Source organism: Drosophila persimilis, unplaced genomic scaffold, assembly GCF_003286085.1.
Source record: "Drosophila persimilis strain 14011-0111.01,24,50 unplaced genomic scaffold, DperRS2 tig00000002-arrow-pilon, whole genome shotgun sequence".
Taxonomy (NCBI): domain Eukaryota; kingdom Metazoa; phylum Arthropoda; class Insecta; order Diptera; family Drosophilidae; genus Drosophila; species Drosophila persimilis.
Genome location: NW_020825289.1, coordinates 18,449,672 through 18,470,652, shown reverse-complemented (window position 1 = coordinate 18,470,652; position 20,981 = coordinate 18,449,672). Strand labels below are relative to the sequence as shown.

At 49.8% G+C, this 20,981-nt stretch overlaps 4 protein-coding genes across 4 annotated transcripts; 2 read left to right on the top strand and 2 right to left on the bottom strand.

Moving 5' to 3' along the window:
- Window positions 1–6,700: 6,700 nt before the first annotated feature.
- Window positions 6,701–8,423, top strand: LOC6592823 (odorant receptor 47b). The gene is made up of 6 exons (XM_002017716.2): window positions 6,701–6,834; window positions 6,898–7,066; window positions 7,123–7,643; window positions 7,699–7,906; window positions 7,964–8,122; window positions 8,182–8,423. Exons 1-6 carry the CDS (start codon window positions 6,701–6,703, stop codon window positions 8,230–8,232), a joined length of 1,242 nt encoding a protein of 413 aa, XP_002017752.1. The 3' UTR covers window positions 8,233–8,423.
- Window positions 8,424–10,888: 2,465 nt separating this feature from the next.
- Window positions 10,889–18,504, top strand: LOC6592824. Its single transcript, XM_026985000.1, has 20 exons — window positions 10,889–10,993; window positions 11,052–11,399; window positions 11,476–11,757; window positions 11,824–11,956; window positions 12,016–12,158; window positions 12,358–12,544; window positions 13,017–13,129; window positions 13,219–13,491; window positions 13,559–13,741; window positions 13,857–14,606; window positions 14,717–15,182; window positions 15,303–15,478; window positions 15,548–15,726; window positions 15,788–15,927; window positions 16,007–16,243; window positions 16,295–16,742; window positions 16,814–16,983; window positions 17,039–17,290; window positions 17,372–17,497; window positions 18,076–18,504. Exons 1-20 carry the CDS (start codon window positions 10,921–10,923, stop codon window positions 18,128–18,130), a joined length of 4,734 nt encoding a protein of 1,577 aa, XP_026840801.1. The 5' UTR covers window positions 10,889–10,920; the 3' UTR covers window positions 18,131–18,504.
- LOC113565035 lies at window positions 17,586–17,899 on the bottom strand. The gene is made up of 2 exons (XM_026985002.1): window positions 17,824–17,899; window positions 17,586–17,772 (listed from the first exon to the last, which is right to left on the bottom strand). Exons 1-2 carry the CDS (start codon window positions 17,882–17,884, stop codon window positions 17,639–17,641), a joined length of 195 nt encoding a protein of 64 aa, XP_026840803.1. The 5' UTR covers window positions 17,885–17,899; the 3' UTR covers window positions 17,586–17,638.
- A 395-nt stretch (window positions 18,505–18,899) lies between the features above and the next one.
- Window positions 18,900–20,878, bottom strand: LOC6592825 (putative uncharacterized protein DDB_G0286901). The gene is made up of 2 exons (XM_002017718.2): window positions 20,685–20,878; window positions 18,900–20,613 (listed from the first exon to the last, which is right to left on the bottom strand). The coding sequence occupies exons 1-2, from the start codon at window positions 20,833–20,835 to the stop codon at window positions 19,220–19,222; spliced, it is 1,545 nt and encodes a 514-aa protein (XP_002017754.1). The 5' UTR covers window positions 20,836–20,878; the 3' UTR covers window positions 18,900–19,219.
- Window positions 20,879–20,981: the final 103 nt, after the last annotated feature.

Sequence of the window (20,981 nt, the reverse complement as noted above, 5' to 3'; positions counted from 1 at the left end):
CCACAGAGAAAAATATTGGGGACTTCTAACTGTTCATATCCAAGTTCTGCTTATCTCCCTCTCTCCCTCTTAGTGCGTATGCGTGTGTGTGTGTGTTGTGTGTTGCGCTGCTCAAAAGAAGAACAACAGTAATAGACAATGGCAAAGGTAGTGAGCGGGAGCGGGAGCGAGAACGAGAGGGCAGATGGTGGGTAATGTGCTAGAGAATGAATGAGAGAAGAAAGCGATAAAAAGCAACAGTTTGCGGCCTAATTTGAAAGTAAAATTTCTTTACAAAACGCACTAAAAAGAACAACAACAGCAACGGGCCCCAGTCTTTTGATTGACCAGTCACCAGACGCCAGACTCAGTAATAATCACCATCCATCTATCCACACGGGCTAGCTCAGCTCCATGTCCATCTATCACCCAATGTGCTGTACAGTTATGGCATTTAAACATAACAACAATATCATTTCTATTATTTCTCTTTCTTTTCGATTTGTTTACGACTTTGCCTCAGTTTCATTTCGTTTGATTTTCGGTCATCGGTTCGGCTTTCAGCAGTTTATCTTATTTTTAGCTTTGCCTCTGCCTTTGCCTTTACCCCTGCCGCTGCCTCCTCATGCATTTTCGAAACGAATTTAATGGCAGTAATGACCTGGATTTTGGGGTACGACTGCAACATCAGCAGTAGTCCCAGCAACGCCACTGAAACTGATGCGATTTTGATGATGCTGGGAAAAAAAAACCGAGCCACGAGAGGAAAACCTTCTGCTAAAACTTAACCCAGTCGTACCATGTCGATTCTGCGGGTTTCTGTGGCTCTGTCTAGTGTGCATGTTCCGCATGTTCTATGCGGTCTCTCTATGGGGTGCACAGTGCGCAGGGTCTTGACTCTTGCGCACTCGGCTAAACTCAATTAACAGGTAATTGAACCCAACTGCATATATTAGCCATATTCCATCTGCTCCATCTCTCATCTCATCTCACACCACTCCAGTGCGATTCCATGCCATTCCATACCATACCATACCATACCATACCATTCCATCCGCAGCCCAGTCCAACCCATCATCCGCATCCATGTACATGATCATTAATTATTGGGCAACACGAAAGAGCGTGTGCGCATTGTTCTAAGTCTGTGCATAAATTTAGCCATAATAACCACAAGTGGTAACAGGCAACAGACGAAGCTGATCGACTCGTGGCATACCCCTACCCTGCCCAGCGGACCGTTAACTGTTGCAGGTCCATCGGCATGGAGTGTGTCTCAGAACGGTCAAGAACAGAAGAAAGTGACCGATGATTGGATGAGTGGAAAGATTTTCCGAAAAACTCTGAAAGAATTCATCGACGGCTGGCGAAAAAGTAGATTCTTTTAGGAATAGATCATGTTTCCATTTCCGCTATATGAATATCCATATTCGAGTCCTTTTCTCAAACGGGGTGGTGTCTATGATCCTCTAATATTGCTCCACTTCCTCTTAGTTTGGTACACCCCATGTTCTAGGCAATCAGGGGGTATAGAAATTACCACAACGCATCCTAACCTGGCCATCATTGCAATTCACATGAACATGCACTGGTGCTGGTGATGGTGCTGCTACAGATGAGGGGGCTGGGCCGTACCATTGTCTGGCTGGAGCAGCCGCTACACTTCCGAGTGCAGCCGACGTCACACTCGGAGTACTCTTAACACTTAGAACATGCCACGGCAGGCGCTGCGGCAGAAGCCACTCCGAGAGCAGCTCCCCGATCCCAGCATAACAAATTTCAAATTTATTCCTCTGTTATTTTTATTATTTTGTGTTAGCGGCGCCGCCGCTCCTACAGGTCCATTGTGTGGCCAGAGGAGCGCATCATTTGCTCGCCGCCTTAATGTGCTTTAATATGTACTTATGGCCGTGCTCTGCTCTTGGCTCTTCTCCAGCATAGGGCTGCTGCTCTGGCTAACTGGCCAACGGTTTCGGCTAGTTGTTAAAGCCAAATTACGACAGTGCACTGAACGGAGGCGACGGCGATTCGTCTCTAAGTGTGGGCAATGGCCGGCGTTTGCATGGCTCTGTGACTGGAGTTCGGCAAATTACTTTCTCCAAAAAAAAATAAAATAATAATAAGAGCCCCAGAAATCCAAAAAACAGAAAGATTTTCAATTTGGGAGAGTGCCCAGTGACCTAAACTCAATTGGCAATGGTCTGATAAGCCCGACCAAGGGCAACACAGTACAGCCCTTCCTTTTCCGAGATCTAGATCGAGAGGGAGCATGCATCCCACTCTTACTTACAGCAGAGCCCAGTCGAGGTGGCGAATAAATTAACACCTTGGGGCTATAAATTTCCCGATTCTCCAGATGGGCTTTCGTTTGCGAAGGACTGCTCGCCGGCGGCGGGCTTTCCTTATTTTCTTTTCCGTCTGCTCGTTGGCTCGTTGGCTCTTTGGCTCGTTTGCTTGTTAAATTCACTTTGCATTTGCTGGCATTTTCACACATTTCTCTTGCAGCACATTTTGCACATTTGCCATCATTTGTGGCCACATTTTTGAAACATCTCGTGCCGCGCAAAACAACACAAAAACAGCACTAGCCCCCGCTTACGGTTATTGTTTTAAAGAAATGGTTTTTCTTTTCTTTTGCAACAAAGAAAGCGAAGACCGCGGCACCTTTGCGACTTTTCTTCGCGACTCTTTGCGGCTCTGGGCTTTTCTTTAGATTTTCCTTGAGTTGGCTGGAACCGCGCAGACGTCTATCAAGGTCGCCGTCGTAGAAGCGACTGCCACTGGAGCCAGTTGCTGGAGCTGCCGAGCCAAGCGGCTCGAGGCAGACCCAAAGCCGGAGCCAAAGCCAAAGCTAGCGACATCGACAGAGAAAACTTTTCGCTCTTAAACAAGTTTTCTTTTCTGCTTTCCGCTCTTATATCTCGAAAGTATAAGTTGGAATTGTGTTTTGACAAATTGTAGTATAAGGAACTGCAGATGTGCTGTGATGTGTGAAGGCGAAGATCTCCCACTGCCGACTAATTAAACAGGGGGTATGCCATAGCACCTGGACTGGGACTGGGACTGGGACTGGGACTGGGCTGGGACTGGGCCTAGGACAGGTTCTTCCATCAAGTATGCGCCGTGTGTACGGGCCATGAGAAATGGGTACCGTTCGAAGTTCTCCGCTTGAACCCGTGTCGCGGGACATGCTCCAATTCGATAAAGGCCCATCCTCCGCCGATTCGGAGCAGCTTCATTTGTCATTGGTTCACCATAATTTATGACAATCTACTCATTTTAGTCACACTCGAGTGCAGCTGCATAGTCCATCTTCATTTGGGTAGATGGATGGCAGGAGATCTTGGAGAGGCCCGAGAACAAGTGAAAACTTTTGAAAATACGATCATCTAAGCAGGTGGGAATGGGGCGGGGCTGGGCTGTGCTGTGTGCTGGCTGTGCTGTGGGGCTGCTCAAATTACACAGACAATCTGTTTGACATAAGCGAGTTATAACATATAAGGCAGCGGGGCCAACTCTTACCCGGCGATGCCAAAAAAACAATTACAGCAAACTGGTTTCAATTAAAGACAGTTAGAGCCACTGGATGGGGAAGCACACAAAACAAATAACTATAGAAATATATAGAGAAATATTGGCATCTCCTTGTGCCGCTGCGTACGTGCCGCCGCCTCTCTGCCCCACAGAGTCTGATCCGATCCGCTTCAGCACCAGCGCCAGTATCAGCCCCGTTTGCCTCTGCATCTGCGTCTGCGTCTGGGGCAGTCTCTGTCTCTGTCTCCATTCCCATCTCGTCTAGGCAATAATTATACTTTAGTTGGCGACGCCGCTGCGAATGCATCCAACAACTATTTGCTTTAGCTGCATTTACAGTTTTGGTTTTTTGCTGCCGTTGCAGTTGCCCCGGTGCCGCCCGTCATTTAGAAAGTTTGAGTTTTGTAGATCTCCATCTAATGATATCTATCCCCCGCCCCGATTGGTATTTACTTCACATTATCTCGATCCATATACAGTTCTGGAAAAATGGGCCTTCGATTTTCTGTTTCTGTTTCTGTTTCTTTTGTTTTTCTGCTCTGCACTTTTATGACGAGGCTCGATGCCTTGGCCTATCTGCATTTTATGACTCCACTCTCGATGTTCGAATTAGTTTTTTGTGTTCTCGTAACCGTTACGATTTCAATCGGAATCTCTGAATATGAAATCGACTCTGATACTTGTGTTGCTGCCCCTGAATGCCCCTGGACCTGGATCTGCATCTGGATCTGGATCTGGATCGTCTGTGCTCCGTTTATCTGTCTGACTGGAATAAATTTGGTGGACCAGTTAGCAATGCGTTACCCACACACAATTACCCGCGTATCTCGTTGCCATTTACCCATACATCATCCATAAATCTTTAACTGTAAAACGAAGTCAGGTTCAGGTCCACGTCCATGTCCACGTCCATGTCCATGTCGAGGTCCAGCCAGCCTCAACTTATGCAAACTTTGGGCACACGTCGCTGCCCGGCCTGGGGCTGCGGCGCATCGTCTGATCTGCCTGCTGCCGCGGACAGCCGGGAAACCAGTTCAAGTCTGGGATGTGCAGCAGGACTGTGCAACTGTCCGCTGCTATACGAGTAGTATATTGTAATCTGGCTAGTTATTGATACGCTCCAAGCGGGTCGGTACTCACACCATTGCTCGGTCTGAGCAAAAAACTTGCAATTGTATTCATAAATAACGATTGAGAAATGTGTTCTTCTTTTCTCCATGTCTGCGGTCATCGGGCACTTACTACGAGTACGAGTACGAGTACGAGTACGAGTACGAGTACTCGTACCAATTGCTTCTGCAATGAACATGAAAATCTGCTCATCGAATGCCCGGTCCACATTGGCTACGAGTCCATAACGGTTAATGGAAGATGCAAGTACCTCCGCTGTGGTTCTCCTTGACATTAGGCATTCGACTAGACCCAGAGGCTGGGTCTCTGGACTTTGATAAGGAGTCGGCTTGGCTGTAAACGTTTCGTGGCTCCCATGAAACTACTTAAGCCTTCGTGATCTGTGAACATTGCATAAATATTTCCTTATGATTTGGATAGAATCATTATCGAGGCACCCCCTGGCGTATGGAGTGGACAGTGGATCTCTGGCACAGCTAGTACATAGATGGTTCGGCAAAGTGGCGTATGACAGCGCAATGGGGTGTTGCGTGCCACCTGAACGATGGCTTTATTACCCTTCGGGCTTCCTTCATCGGGAACGATCTTCGGGAACAATTCCGCTCCATGGCCTACCATCCATCTCAGCCCCTGATTGACAGCAAACAAGCCAAATGCATTTCAATTAAACGCTAACCGCTACAAATATTTCCATTTGTGTGCAGGTTTCTGTGCGGCTGTGTGGCTGTGTGCCTCTGGTCAGGTGTGCTCCATGTTGGAGCCACTTTTTTCGTGACCAAAGCATAGCACAGCAAACCGAAACTGAACCGAACCCGAACCCGAATCCAAACCCGTAGGAGAACAATTCCAGAACGGCGGTCAACTCATCAGTATGCTGTATAAATTAGAGCATCAAACGGCGCTTTGCCAACTCGGAACTGGTCTATACTGTTACTGCTCTGTTGCCGTTGCTGCCCCATCAGAATTCAACCGGCTGTGTGGACGTGCCTCCGCGTGTGCATGTGCATGTGCATGTGCAAGTGGTGCAATCGCTCCCAGCACTTGAATCCCGCACAGAGTTCAATGGCGAGTCATCGACGCAACTTGTGCATATATTGTTGTTAAATTGATATCAATTTGTTATAATGGCTCTGCCATTATGGGCCGATTATATGGTCAAGCCAGCGGCCAATGCTGGTGGTTGCAATAAAAAACACTTTATTACGAACACACCTATTAGCCAAGGCTTGTGCCAAGACTGGACTGGGAATGGTGCTCGGACTCGGACTCGGACTGGAAGTCAATAGCCCACAATCAGTTGGTTCGTCATGGGTAATCCTAGATTGAATCCAATGGCCTTGCTAAATGCGGCTGAGGAGCGCCAGACAGCAGTGGAATTACCGTTTAAAACGGATGTAAAGTTGTCCGTACAAAACACGACACCCGAGTGGCCTGCCTGCCCCTGCCCCGGCCCCCCGCACTGCCAGCCCGTTGCCAGAACCAGTACCAATCATTGCATCCCACTAAATGATCACGGGGACTGCGACTGCGACTGCGACTGGGACGAAAAGTGTGCTGGAGAAATTTGAATAAAGACCGAGGCCGCGGACATGTGGAACTGGATTTATGTTGTGTGTTCAATTCTCGTTATGGATGTCCCCTGGCCGCCTGCGGGATGTTGGTGTCTTTCCTGATTAAGTCATAAATCATCCACGGTACATTTATGCAAATCTGTCCACTGGAAGTGTGAATCCACAGGAAGTTAATGACTCAAGTTGATTGAACTCAAGTCTAAGCTTTCGCCACCATTTATTTGTTTAGAAGATCATTCCTGCTCTGCGATGCAGAAAAGTAGAGCCCAATGATTCTCCGTTTTAGCAAAACTTTTTGCCATGAATGTGGGCCCATCGTATAACAATCCACAATGGCAGTGCGATTTTCTGCAGATGTTCTGTTTATTTACATTGTGGGCGTGGCTCACAAAATGTTTCCATATTAACATTGTAATTACACCCGTTCTGTGAGCCGTATAAAAAGGACCTGACCAGCCGCCAGGAGCACAGTCCAACCACCTCCGATGGCAGACCCTGACTACACATCATATCTTCGCCTGCTTCGCGACTTCTGGGGAGAGTTCCGGTCTGTGCAGCGCCAGCAGACCCCTGGCCGAATCCCTCGTCTCCTCATGCACACCCAACGCGCCGCCCTGGTGTATGCCAGCAGCTAGCACCATCCACCGTCTACCTTCGATTGTAATCTTAACTATTCTTGCAGTGCGCTGTGTCACTACCCCAACAAGAAGATGTCCTCGAAACCCGTTTACCGACGGATCAACTGGATCCTCCTGTTCAACCAGACTCTGATGTTCATTTCAATGGTCTGTGGCGTGCACGAGTCCTCAAGTATCATCGACATGGGTGACGACTTTGTGTGGCTCATTGGGGTAGGCTACGACTTTCACGCAGAAACTCACTCAATCTCAATACTCGTACCTTTTAGCTTGGTCTGATCTGCACCAAGTCATACTGCATGCATGCGCGGGCCACTGAGATCGACGAGGTCATAAGGGATTTGGCCTACTACGACGAGGTGGTCAGGCCGATTCATGATGATGAAGAAATTTTGATGTGGCAGCGTTACTGCTACATGGGAGAGGCGTACTTTGGTATCGGGATCTTCTCACTAGTGAACGCCTTCAGCCTGGCCATTTTGTTACAGCCGCTGTTGGGCGAGGGCCGACTGCCGTACCATTCGTTCCTGCCCTTCGGCTGGCATCGGCAGGACCTCCATCCGTGGACTTACCGGATTGCCTTTGGGTGGCTGAGCGTCAATTCGCTCCACAACTTGTCAACCATTCTGTTTGTGGATCTCCTGGGCATCAGCACGATTCTCCAGACGGCCCTCAATCTCAAACTCCTCAGCATTGAGCTCCGAAAGCTGGGGGATCTGGGGTCCGTTAGCGATACCCAGTTCCATGTGGAGTTCTGTCGGGTGGTTCGCTACCACCAGCATATTATCAGGTGAGTGCAGGGCAGATGCGGGTCTTCTGCTAATGCAGTGCGTCTCCACTAACAGACTGGTGGACAAGAGCAATCGTGCTTTCTACGTCACCTTCATTGCCCAGATGATAGCCAGTTTCGCTATGATATCGATCTCTACCTTCGAGACCATGGTAGCCGCTGCAGACGATCCCAAGATGGCCGCGAAATTCGTGCTCTTTGTTATGGTCGGATTCGTCCAGTTGTCCGCTTGGTGCGTGGCCGGAAACCTCGTCCTCTATCTGGTATGTCTTTGGAGCACCCTCCTCTTGACTTGCCTTGATTCTCACTTTATTTTTCAGTCCGGGGAGGTCGGCCAGGCAGCATTCGAAATCTCAGACTGGCACACCAAGTCCGCGCCCATTCAGCGCGACATCGCCTTCATCATGCTACGCGCCCAAAAACCATTATTCTACGTGGCCAGACCTTTTATGCCCTTATCTCTGGGCACCTACATGATTGTAAGGGTATTCTCCAGCTACACCCAATGCTAGTAGTCATTACCTTTCCCTCTTTCCAGGTGCTCAAGCAGTGCTATAGACTACTGGCCTTACTGCGGGAGTCCATGTAGTGGATGTTTGGAAAAATTATAACCTGTTGCCCCTCCATAATTGGAATTTGCATGAGTAGTTCGTGCATCCTCTTCACCCGAAAGTAATAAATAAATGTGCTGATAGTTGTCTCTCTAGGGACTAATTAGAAATCCGCAGGTTTCCCTTCCTTGACTTGTCTCCTGGTAGATTGTGTGTCACAGTGCGAATTCGCAGGGATTTTATGACTCAAGTTGATTGAACTCTTCTACGGTTAGATGGTGTTCGGTTTGTCTATAATTTTGGATGATAATGTTTAGCTATACGCTTCAAAAATTGTGAATAAACAGAAGCGGAGCTGAATTTAACATGAATTTATATGATATTATTCATTGTTCTTAATGATGCTGATGATCTAATGGGGCACCCGAGCAGTCACGCGAATTTCGAGCTGGGTTCATTGAACGATCCAACCACTCACAGAGACTAACCAGAAGGTCCATCGCATTACAAGTTAATCGCGGCATAGCCGTGACAGGTATGGAAATCGATCGATGCAGTGCGAGTTGCTCAAAACAGGAGGAGGTGTGCCCACAAGCGTAGGCCTTGGGTCTTGAGCGTCGGCCTAGAGTACAAATTACTGTCAGTGAACCTCCAATGCATCCTGTATCCTGCAGTACCATGGTACGTAGGGAGAGCCAGTGCTATACTGGCTCCATGCAGACGATGACCATATGTGCAAGTGGTTTGTGAAAACAAAAGTTGGGGCAGCGGAGTGACATTTGCATTTGCATGGCTCGTTTGGCCGCTGCCGCGCCCAATGACACTCAGCGTCGCAACAATGGGGGCGGCCCACGCACACCCAGCGGCGACAGGTGCACCTGTTGAGGAGGAGGAGATGCTGAGTGTCTCTGGCTGTTAGCTGCAGCCAGCCTCGAACTTATTCAAACGTGACACGCATTGTCATGATCTGACCCAACGCGGTACAATGAAGAGCGGCGATCGTTTAGCTGGACATGTGGCAGGGGCAGAGGCAGAGGCAGAGCCAGAGGCAAAGCATAGCAGTGCAGATCAGAGCAGACGCTGCTGTTGCATGCCCTTCAGAGCTGGGAAAGTCGCCCATGTCCATGAAACGTTCACCAGCCAAAGTGTCATTCGGCCAGAACGGAGAGGCTGTGCTCCCCCTCAAACCAGCACGGGGCTCCAACACACCCAACACACCCAATTCGGCTGCGATGGTCGGGAATATGGAGTTGGGGAGAGGTTGGGTGGCTTTTGTCAACCCCGGTCTGGTCTGGTCTCGTCTGTTCGCCGCACTGATTAACATTTGAATGGCAATCCCCGCGTATGTGTGTATGTATGCATGTATGGGAGCATTTAGAACATTGTCCAATCCGCTCTTTGTTGTCGTCTCCACATCTAATTAATTCCCCTTTCTGCCCATTGTTGCCATGGAGTTGTTGCCACGACTGCGGCCCCCGCTAATGGTAATCGCAATGGGCCAGCTCTGGCAATGGTAATGGTAATGGTAATCGTAATGGTCCAACCACCGATCCCACTGCAGACCAATGCGGAGTTCAATTTCTGAATTCAGTTTGTCGCGCCATATTCTAACGATCGGTCGGGTCTGTTCCCCAAAATTAAAATAATTATTACCCGCCAGTAGCATTCGGTTCAGGGCGATCCATCAAATTGTTTTATTTTCAATATTATCCTTGCGGCTTTAAAGGGTATATATACATATATATACAAATACAATTTAAGGTGTAGATTGATTTACTTGATTAGTTATGTGCTTGATTTAATGAGAACGAAGGGAACTTCAATAAGGATATTGAGATCTAAGGACTTACGCGAACGAAAGTATTTTTAAATTGAATTTCTAAGGTGATCCACGTGGCAAGGACTTTAGAGAACAAATTATAAAGCATGTGTGTGTTCCCCAAATAATGATTAATGTCCAAAAGAAGGTTCGAATAATAAGCAATTTCTGCTTGGATTATGAATCGATGTCTGTGTTGAAATGATCCCTACAATATGTGTATCCAAGGAAAGCGGCAAGTACTGTGTCCTTTCCATCGTCTGCCGCAGAATACCCATCACTTCAGCCTTCCGCAGATCCTTCACATGAGATACTCTCTTTTGCGATGAATTTCACCAAAGTTGGAAAGTATTCAGTGTAAATTCGAGTCTTTTCAAGTAAGAGTACAGCCACCGCTCTGAGGTCAATAGCTAACACTTTTCCACAAAAAAAGAGTACCCCACACCGCGCCTTTGTGTTCTGGGTAGAGCATAAATAGAAGCGTGGACAATAAGCCGGAAGCGACATCCGGAGTTGTGGATCGATATGAGTATGAGTCGAGCGACACGTAGCATGGTTAGATTTTAGTTTAATGATCCAAATTCACGTTACGCATTGTGCACATAATGCCAGCAGCAGCAGAAACTTTTTTAACTCTGTGATTTTCCCATTTTTCCCCCAACACCACTTTTCTGGGGGGTTCGGAGTGAAATTCTGCTTATTGAGGTCGCATATTTCGTGTCATTTTGTCAGCCAATGAACTAATTAGATCATGTCGGATAAAGCAGCGCGACTAACCACGAGTTCTGTTGAAAACTGTAGGTGGAAAACACGCAGCAGAAACGAGACCCCACAGATCGAGGCCAATAATGCCGCGATCCAGCTAGGAACCCCACAGAGCAGAGACCGTAATCGAATCGATTATAGAATGAGACCCAAACTGGGACTCGACACGCTACTGACGACCCTTCTGGTCAGCCTCAGCCTGACAGCAATCCAAGGTGAGTGAAACAGCGAGACTGTTCGTGGGCTTGGTCTAAGATGCTCTCTCCTGGCCAGGCCAAACCACCTGCAAGAATGGCCTGGGGCGCGTGCTCTACGAGCGCCTGCCCAACCAGCAGCTCCAGGGTTACGATGACGATGTGGTGCGGGACACAGCTCCCCCCTTCCGGGTGCTGGAGAAGTGCCAGGATCTGTGCCTGCGCGACCGAACGGGCACGAACAATATGGTACGGACCTGCACCAGCTTTGACTTCCAGCCGGGCAGTCGGATCACCTCCTTTGGCGGCAACTCCGAGTACGAGGAGTCGCTGTGCTATCTCACCTCGGAGCAGGCGGGTCCCGAGGGCATTGGCAGCCTGATGCTGGTGCCCAACAGCGTCCACTTCAACGAGATCTGTCTGACATGTGAGTGGCCAAAGCCGAATGGTTTTGGTTATGGATTTGACTGGAATTGTACGTAATGTTCCCCGTTCTACTGCAGCCAGTCGACCGGAGCGGGAGTGTCCCAGTAGGAGGTACGTGTTCGAGCGGCATCCGAGGAAGAAGCTAAAGCTTCCGATAAGCGACATCAAGGAGATCACGGCCGCCAATCGGTCCGACTGCGAGGACAAGTGCCTCAACGAGTTTTCGTTTGTCTGCCGCTCGGCGAACTTTGACTCTACCATGCGCTCCTGCACGCTCAGCCGATTCACCCGACGCACCCATCCCGAGCTGATGGAAGATGATCCCAACTCGGACTACCTGGAGAATACCTGCCTAAATGGTGAGATCCGCTCTGATCGCCCGCTTCATGTAGGTCTAATACACTCTAATCCCATCCATGGAACAGCTGAGAGGCGCTGCGATGGCCTGGCCGTGTTCGTTAAGGAGGAGAACAAGCGACTGGGTGGCCCCTTCGAGGTGGACATCTTCAACAACATGACGCTGGAGGAGTGCCAGACCATGTGCCTGCGTGCCGAGAAGTATGATCTGGCCTAATGCCTCTATTCCATTGTCATTTGGCTAATAACACCAATTGCAGATACTTTTGCCGCTCCGTGGAGTTCGACGATCAGAGCAAGCAGTGCATTCTCTCCGAGGAGGACTCCATCTCGCAGAAGGATGACATTAGCATCAGCTCCAGTCCAACACATCATTTCTATGATCTTGTGTGCCTAGATAATCGTAAGTGGCTCCCGTGCAAAGACACCACTTCTACTTCTACTCCCACTCCAGCCGAGGCTCACTTGGAGCCAACGACAACGGCGACAACAAGATTATAGTGGAGCCTCGCAACGGTTGCTTCTTCTGTGCCATTTCCACTTCCATTTCAATGTCTATTCTATGTTGTTATGTTATGTTGTATGTTGTATTCCCGTTGCAGAACGAGCCAATGATTATCCAGACAACTCCGTCACCTCGCACCTCTTCTCGAGCGGCCGTCGGCCAGATACAGCATTCCAGCGTTACCGCAACTCGCGTCTCGGCGGCGAGTTTCACTCGGAGATCACCGGCCGTTCTCTGAGCGAGTGCCTGGACGAGTGTCTTCGCCAGACGAGCTTCCAATGCAGGTGCGTTTCATGCCGTTGTCTTGGCCTTAACCGTTGTATTTCTTGCTGTACCCTCTACTCTTCAAACAGACGGGTATATGGTACTAGAGTTGGTCTATGTGACAGGCAAAAGACTACAGATATTCGAACTTATGATCAATGCTCCTGTACGTCCGTATGAACACCTTGAGACCCATCCAATTGACACATATTTTTAAGCTCTTGTATTTGATAAAATCAGATCAGTTTATGCCACTATTTCTTATACACCATATATGTATCAGAATAATATCATCAGGTACTTGTATAATGAACCTAAATAGCTGCCAGGGCATTCAATAGTCGGAGAGTAGACTCGACTAGAGAGCACTTACTTAGAGTCTTACTTGTTTTACTGTTGCTTTTGCCGTCTTCTGCCTTACTACCCAACGACGTACCGCGTACCCGTCCCGCTTCCTGGCTCCTCTCACTCTCCGATTGCACAAAATTGCAGGTCTGCGGTGTATAGCGATCGTTTTCGTACTTGTCGCCTCAGTCGGTACAATCAAAAGGACGGCATGCGCATTATATACGATGCTGATTATGATTACTACGAGAATCTAATGCGTAAGTGGCTACGAGGAGGTGCTAATGGACTGGCTAGTAATCTCTGGCTCTGGCTGCTTCTGCTGCGGCTTCTCCTGTCTATCTTCCAGTGAATGTGGTGGGCGGAGGCGGCGCCGATGGCGATGCTGGCCACAGTGGCAGCGGCGGCGACGGCAAGCGACCTGGAGATCAGTCGGGCAGCAACTGGAGACAGCCTAATAAGCACGACGATCGCTATGGGTCAGCTGGTTCAACTGCCGGTGGAGGCGGATCGCATGGCGTAGCGGTTACTGGGGCAGGCGGTTCCCGACTGCCTGCGGGCGAGGGCATTGACTATGGCCGCCCGTACGATCGCTATCCAGACTTTGCGGCCAATGAATATGGTATGCATATATCCACCTAGTTCTTCTCTTCTATCCAGATGATATTCTATAACTCGTTCTTCAGCAGATCGATATCCGTATGGAGGTGCTGGTGCTGGCGTTGGTGTTGGCGGTGATCGTGATCGTGATCGAGATCGTGATCGTTATCCCCCTGATCGCTACGGCCAAGCGGGAGGCTCCCGCTATCCCAGCGGTGGAGGCGATGGCATGGGATATGGCCGACCCTACGATCGCTATCCCGACGATTACGGTAAGTGACTTCTCTCTGTACCATATGGCACCCTAAAAATCAATTAATGACACCTAAAACAATGAATTGAGATCACCTCGCCGTACTGACAACTAATTTACTAACCCCACGTCAGATCGGTACCCAACGGGTGCCAGTGGTGATCGAGACCGTGATCGAGACCGCGACCGAGAGCGTTATCCAGGCGATCGGGAACGTGATCGTGAGCGTTATCCAGGTGATCGGGAACGTGATCGTGATCGAGATCGTTTCGCTGATCGATATCCGCCTCCGGATCGTTATGCAGATAGGTATGGAGATCGACGCTATCCGGACAGGGACAGAGAGAGGGACCGAGATAGATTGCCCTTCCGTCCGCTGCCGTATCCGGGAATCAATGACAACACTCTGCCCAGTGATTTGCCACACACAAGGCCCTATCCTACGGATGACGATGCTCCCTTCAGACCCTACGGCTATGGCGGGAGCCGCTATGGAGACAACAGATATGACAGTCGCTATCCCCCACGTTACCCGCCACCAAGCAGGGAGCGAGATCCAATCGGTGGCTACACTGGGCGGGATGCCCCAGACAGCATATTTCCGGACAGACGATATCGGCCCTCCTCCATGGACCCGGCCAGATATCCATACGTGCCGGACTCGAGAGGACCACCAGGGCGATACGATGATATTGTGCACAGCGCCAGGCGGCCGGAGCCGGAGTCAGCAAAGCGCTATCCACCGGCCCCCATTGCACCCACGGGCAGCGCCAGCAAATACGCCTCGACTCCGAACCGATTCCCGGTAGGTAACGATCGCTATCCCATGGACATCTACAAGTACGGCAATCGTCTGGGACCCAGCGATCTAGGCAGACGCCCGGGTAAGTACTCGGGACTAACCAACTACCAACCCAAACACCATTAACACCCCCATGTGGAAAGGCACAGCCGTCCCGGGAAAGATCAGCACTGACACAGACTCTTCATTTAGGACTGGATCGCCCGCCCCCTTTCTACGACTACGACTATGAGGAGCGCTATGGGGATAGGTACGGGCCGTATGATCGCGAGTACGATGGTCCCCCGGGTCGACGACCCCCTGTGGGTGGTCCCTACGGACGCTATGACACTCCCTTTAATCGCCCATATGGAGGTGGGATCGGCAACGGTCTCGATGATCGTCCCATTCCGCTGCCCGGCATCGGTCTGTCCCATCCGCCCACAGCTTACGGGGGAAGTGGTGGTCATGTGGGTGGTGTGGGCGTTGGGATTGCTGCGGGGCCGCCACGGCCGCCGATCACCCGCTGCGAGGAAAGCGACAATTTTAAGCAGATAGCCGCCAGGCACAAGATGCGTCGCCACTTCGTACGTCGCACACTAGTCGTGCCCAGCCTGATCCAGTGCGAGCGCGAGTGCATCGAGAGCCGCGACTTTGTGTGCCGCAGCTTCAACTACAGGTATGTGTGTGTTAGGGTGTGGTGGTGTGGAGGATGGGGGATTGGAGATGGAATGATGGGAGATACATGACGCCGATACAAGAGCGACTACAAATAAGCGAACGCGAATTCAATTTGCAGAGACACAGCCGCCTCCAGCTATGAGGATCGAGATCGCGATAGGGAGTCCTCCAATTGCGAGCTGAGCGACAGAGACTCGCGGGAGCTGGACATCCACGATCCGGGCACCTTCGACGCTTCCAACTATGATTTCTATGAGCGCAGTATCGGACGCAGCGACGGCGAATGTATGGACGGTACGAGTATAATATTTAATTGAATAAAGAGCTCACAGATGATTGAATGACCCCACCTCCACCCCGCAGTGACGCAGACTTGCAACGAGGAGGGCATGGAGTTCACTATCCGTACGCCAGAGGGCTTTTTGGGACGCATCTACACCTACGGCTTCTACGATCGCTGCTTCTTCCGTGGCAACGGGGGCACCGTCAACGTCCTGAGGATCAGTGGCCCCCAAGGCTATCCCGATTGCGGCACTCAACGCGTGAGTCAAACACTGGTCAGAGCTCAGCATCAGGCCTTCAATCATTGATCTTGTTTTGTAGTACGGCGACACTCTAACCAACATCGTGGTGGTCCAGTTCTCGGACAATGTTCAAACGAGCCGCGACAAGCGCTACAATCTCACCTGCATCTTCAGAGGACCCGGTGAAGCCGTTGTGAGCTCCGGCTACATTGGAGCAGGGTAAGGAATGCAGATTTCGACTTATATCATAGCATTGTCCCCGTGGTCTTTTATATGTACGATCCCTATGGGCTTGCAGATCCGGCAGTCCTATTCCCATAGAGTACCTTCCAGCCGAGAATACGCTAAGCTCCAAGGTTCGCCTCAGCATTCTGTACCAAGGCAGACCAACCACCACAATAGCCGTGGGGGATCCCCTAACGTTCCGACTGGAGGCCCAGGATGGATACAATCATGTTACGGACATTTTCGCTACCAATGTGGTGGCCAGAGACCCTTATTCGGGTCGGAGCATTCAGCTTATAGACCGCTTTGGGTAAGTCTGCCCATCATTATGCTCAATCTTTGCTAACCTTTGAAAATTCAGCTGCCCGGTGGATCCCTTCGTCTTTCCGGAGCTGGACAAACTGCGCGATGGCGACACCCTGGAGGCTCGTTTCAATGCGTTCAAGATACCCGAATCGAACTTCTTGGTCTTCGAGGCCACAGTCCGATCATGTCGCGAGGGGTGCCAGCCGGCATACTGCCCAGGGCCAGCGGGTCGACAGGAGCCCTCGTTTGGGCGCCGCAGACGGTCGCTGAACATCACCGACATGGCCGAACTCGAACCTGTCTCCGAGGACGGGTCCGGAGCTCAGGCCCTGGCTCTGGAAGGAATCAAGCAGCTGGAAGATGCCGCCAGCTCGGAGGATGTGATCATAGTGAACAGCACCACGGTAAGCGCCACACTGGGGCAGAGCCAGCTAAATGAGACGCACACGGGAGAGAAGTCCAAGGAGAATGAGGAACCGGAGCAAGTGCGGGAAATGATTGAAGTGAGCATTTGGAGAGATGGAGCGAGAAGAGTGTATGCCTGATTGACTGATTACTAAATGATCGTTTGTAGGTTTTTGAGACGCGCGAGGAGATCGAGAAGGAGTCCTATCCCCGCAAACTTGTGGCTCCCGTGGAGACGGTGTGCATGACACCGGCAGAGTACCATGGTCTGATCACGGCCATCATTCTGCTGATGATCCTGCTCTTCAGCATCACGCTGGTTGCCGGCCTGGGCTACAGGTGAGATCGGAGGAGCAAAGACATTTGTCAGTACTCAACTATGACCTTCCCTCAGACGCTACTGGAAATCCATCTCGAAGAATCGCCTGGTGGACCGCCACTCGCCGATCCACTCGCTGGGCCACTCCCACTCTTCCATACGCACACACGAGCGCTTCACAGAGATCGGACACATGCCCAACATGACTGGAGGAGGTGGAGGCGCTGGGGGCGGAGCCAATCAGAGTGCATCGAATCGGGCCTCGAACGCCTTTCGCACAAACATGTCCATGTTTGGCGGCTCATTACACAAGACATTTGCCACGGGGTGAGGATCACTATCTGCCGGTCTGCCGGTCTGTCAGCCAGCCGAACCGGTCCACTTATGGGGTGTTTAATGTCTTTACAGCAACTTGGCGCGCATGTGTCAGCTGCCAGTAATAAATCCCCTGCGTTCGACGGGACAGAGCAGTCACCAGTTCGAGGATCCCAGCGAGCCCATCTACACTGATCCTTCGCTCTTTGAGCGCTCCAGGCAAGTCGGGCTCCAGACCACTCCCATTTCTAGGAAACCTGAATCAAACCAAGCGTCATCATCCACCACAGCCGTACGCAATTGTAAATATTTTCAAGATCCTGGCCTCTTTTATTTCGATGTGTCACTAGAATCACACAATCACAAGGGATGGCAAGTGCAGAGTCCAGCCGGGTTGCAAATGCCATCCCGTCCGCCTGCTATCTGGCACCTGGTGGAGCACCAGTCACCCTGCAGGTGGCACACGTTCGGGATCGTAGGCAAATCGCCTAAAACTAAACAAAACAAAAATTAACTCTCATTCACTTCCGAAAGGCGCGACTTACAGTTTTGGGCACTGGCTAACCAGACTAATAATAGAACGAGAAAGAGGCGCAAGTGTTTCATGCTGATATGCGCTTATATTGGCGGACAAATCGAGACTAAAGTCAAGCTGAGGTCCGAGATGCGATAAGCCCTATCAGGGGAACGAATCTTGTGCGCAACTCTCACTCTATCACGAATACTAAATTGCTTTAAATTATTTTAAATTGCTGATTAAAGTTGGCTTTCATTCTCATTCCATGCTTATCCCACAGATCGCTGCGAAGTCTGACCATGGTGGACGAGTCAGAAGACAATCAGGAGGTCTAAAAGTGCACAAGAATATCTGAAATCGGAAATCTGATCGTCCTCTTGTGATTAGTTGTAAATAAGCTAACAGTTATAAAACTCCACTTAATCCAACAATCAGAAATATGATCACTCACTATACATATGTATGTATTTATACGCTAGCTAAATGCGTCGGGGACCCTCGAATATTCTTGGGTCCAACAACTAGCCTAAGAAGTGCACTACAGCCCTACGATATGGTCCGAATATTATCGTATACATATATAATATCAAACATTCTTCTTATGAACGTATGCTATTAAACATAGTTTATCTAAGGCTAACAACAGAACAAGCAACACAAATAAACAATTATTCTTTATACGAGCTAAGATATATTAAATGCAATAAAGCCCAAACATATCCATATAAAATATTATCTCGACTTTGCCCCTCCAAAGGAATGCAGAGGCAGCAATTAATCAGGGCCCAAACGGAGGCTGGATGTCCGCCAGTGGCAACAGTAAGCAGCTTTGCAACTTCTCGCTTTGGGTTAACGAGCGGGCCAAGCTGCATTTGCGGACAGTAGCCAATGGGCCACTGCTTGAAGATATGATCTCTGGCCCAGCATGATGTTTTCCAGCAATCAATAGAGCAGAAGGGGAATCAGGATCGGTCAGAGGCCGGCATATAAATCAAACAGCAGGACAGATACCAAAACGCAAATCACGCAAAACGGAGAGAGAGTCTCATGAACTGCACAATCAACTATATGTTAAATGCGGATCTCAAAAGTACACTTCTTAGATTCAGAGTTTTATAATTCGTACACAGTTTAATAAACATTTCAGAATAAATTAAATCCTTTTGTTAGATACACGAACATAAATTAATGCATACACGGGATCGATCCCATTTAGTACCAATGGGTAGGGCCTGGTGTTGGTCATGACTAGTACAGATGGAAAGTGTTCGACCGGAGAGCTTTGCAAATGCCTTCTTGGTGGGATGCAGACCAGCCCGACACAGTATTGTGGGCCCTTGAAGTGAATGTGAGCCCCGACGCTCTTACCGAATAATATAAATTATAGATTAGACTATTTACAAAGATATAGGCGGCTAGTCTGACTAATCATCAAAGAATAGTATCTCCAGGATTCTCTTCTGCGCGCTTTTTTTGCGCTCCTTGTTCATCTTTAGCAGCTCGGTGGTGACCAGCTCACCTAGAAGGTGCTCTGACAGTCGCTGCACGCCTGGAAGACTTTGAGGGGGCTGGAACTTCCCGAAGTTCGAGGGATGTGAGGAGTTGCCCTGGTGTGGGAATTGTTGATAAAGCTGCAACAGGAAGTCCGTATTCGATGGAAACATGTTCTGGTGCTGTTGATGTTGTTGCTGCTGTTGGTTATTGTTGCTGTGGTGTCCAGCGTTGGAATTATTCGGATTTCCATTGCTATTTGCATTGCCATTGCCATTGCCATTGCCGTTGCCATTACCGTTGCCATTGCCGTTGCTATGGCCATTGGTGCGCTGCATGGCCATAGAGTTGTTGTAGTGGTTGCCGTGCTGCATCATGGCCTGGGGTTCCATAAGGTCATGACTATTGTCATCGGAATCCTCATCGGAGTCGTTGATAAAGTGGGGCCCATTGCCTCCATTGCTTGACATTTGGCTATGAGCACTGCCGTTAAGCTGCACGCGAGGCTTTTTCAAGTGGAAGTTGCTGGATGCTGACGAGTCCAAATCTTCGTTTCCCTTGGGATTATAGACATGGCCTTGCATCTGAATATTGGAGCTGGTGTTTGTGGAGTTGCCTGCCACACTAGATGAGGAATGTACCACCGGAAGCTGCTGTGCAGACGCCGGCGACTGTTGATGCTGATTCTGCTGCTGGGCAGCACTAATACCCTGTAACGGCGAGGACAGCGGCGATTTCATCGAAGATGACGTTGAGGCAAGGCTGCCTCCACTGTTTTGTGGGCCAGCTAGGCCAACTGAACTGTCTCGATACTGCTCCTGGTAGCCCTGCGAGGAGTCAGCCATAACAGCAGCAACGGCAGCCGCCTGTTGCTGCATCTGCGACTGGGAGATTTGCTGGAGTTGCTGGGAGGCCACAGCCGCAGCAAACTCTCTGAATGCCTGATCAGCCTCGATCTTTACCGGATTAGAATTTTCAAGAGCTGAGGTCGCAACGGTGCTCAGTGCATTCATGGCTTGTTGCTGATCTGGCTGATGGTAGTGATGGTTTTGGCCCGAGCCCGAGTTAAACTGGGACATGTTCTTGTTGGAACTGTTTGATTTATCCACGATGTATTCGTTGTAACTAGAGCTGTTAGCCGACTGTGGAGACGTGAGGAAACTCGGCACATTGCGATAGGATTTTCGTGGCTGAATGTGTTGGTCCAGGAACTTCATCTTCTCCAGGTAGGGGCGTGACAGGTGCTCGTAAATTGGAGTATCGCCCTGCTTCCGCTGCGAGACGTAACGCTCCCGCAGATACTTCCAGCGCTTCTTGCACGTGTCCACTGCAAGGGGGAAAACATTTGTATTCATCATTAAATATCAAAGTCTGTATAAAGTCGAATCTTCCTCTCACCGTCCGTTCGCAGCTTCATGGCAATCACTTGCCAGGCGTCATCCTTTGTCTCATACTTTACACCGTTGGCGCTGCCGTTAAGGTAGTACTTCTGCCTGTTGTAAATGACCCCATGTTGCGCCACTTCATCAATTAGTTGTTCGTCCATCATTTTCGCACCTTTATTATTTTATTGGCGATTCTTCGCTTTCCGTGTGCATCAGGCCATTTTCAGCACTGTGCTTGAACGTTTTGCAGCACTTAGGAGACTCAGTGCTGCCAAGATTTCAGAACAATACAGGCTAGATTAACACAAAA

Coding starts and splice junctions, on each gene's coding strand:
- LOC6592824 (XM_026985000.1), top strand. CDS start 10,921: ATGAGACCCAAACTGGGACTCGACACGCTACTGACGACCCTTCTGGTC. Junction 11,758..11,823: donor GGAGAATACCTGCCTAAATG/GTGAGATCCGCT, acceptor TCCATGGAACAG/CTGAGAGGCGCTGCGATGGC. Junction 12,159..12,357: donor TCTTGTGTGCCTAGATAATC/GTAAGTGGCTCC, acceptor TTCCCGTTGCAG/AACGAGCCAATGATTATCCA.
- LOC6592823 (XM_002017716.2), top strand. CDS start 6,701: ATGGCAGACCCTGACTACACATCATATCTTCGCCTGCTTCGCGACTTC. Junction 6,835..6,897: donor ACCCAACGCGCCGCCCTGGT/GTATGCCAGCAG, acceptor CTATTCTTGCAG/TGCGCTGTGTCACTACCCCA. Junction 7,067..7,122: donor ACTTTGTGTGGCTCATTGGG/GTAGGCTACGAC, acceptor CGTACCTTTTAG/CTTGGTCTGATCTGCACCAA.
- LOC6592825 (XM_002017718.2), bottom strand. CDS start 20,835: ATGATGGACGAACAACTAATTGATGAAGTGGCGCAACATGGGGTCATT. Junction 20,614..20,684: donor CATGAAGCTGCGAACGGACG/GTGAGAGGAAGA, acceptor TCCCCCTTGCAG/TGGACACGTGCAAGAAGCGC.
- LOC113565035 (XM_026985002.1), bottom strand. CDS start 17,884: ATGAAACACTTGCGCCTCTTTCTCGTTCTATTATTAGTCTGGTTAGCC. Junction 17,773..17,823: donor GTTAGCCAGTGCCCAAAACT/GTAAGTCGCGCC, acceptor TGTTTTGTTTAG/TTTTAGGCGATTTGCCTACG.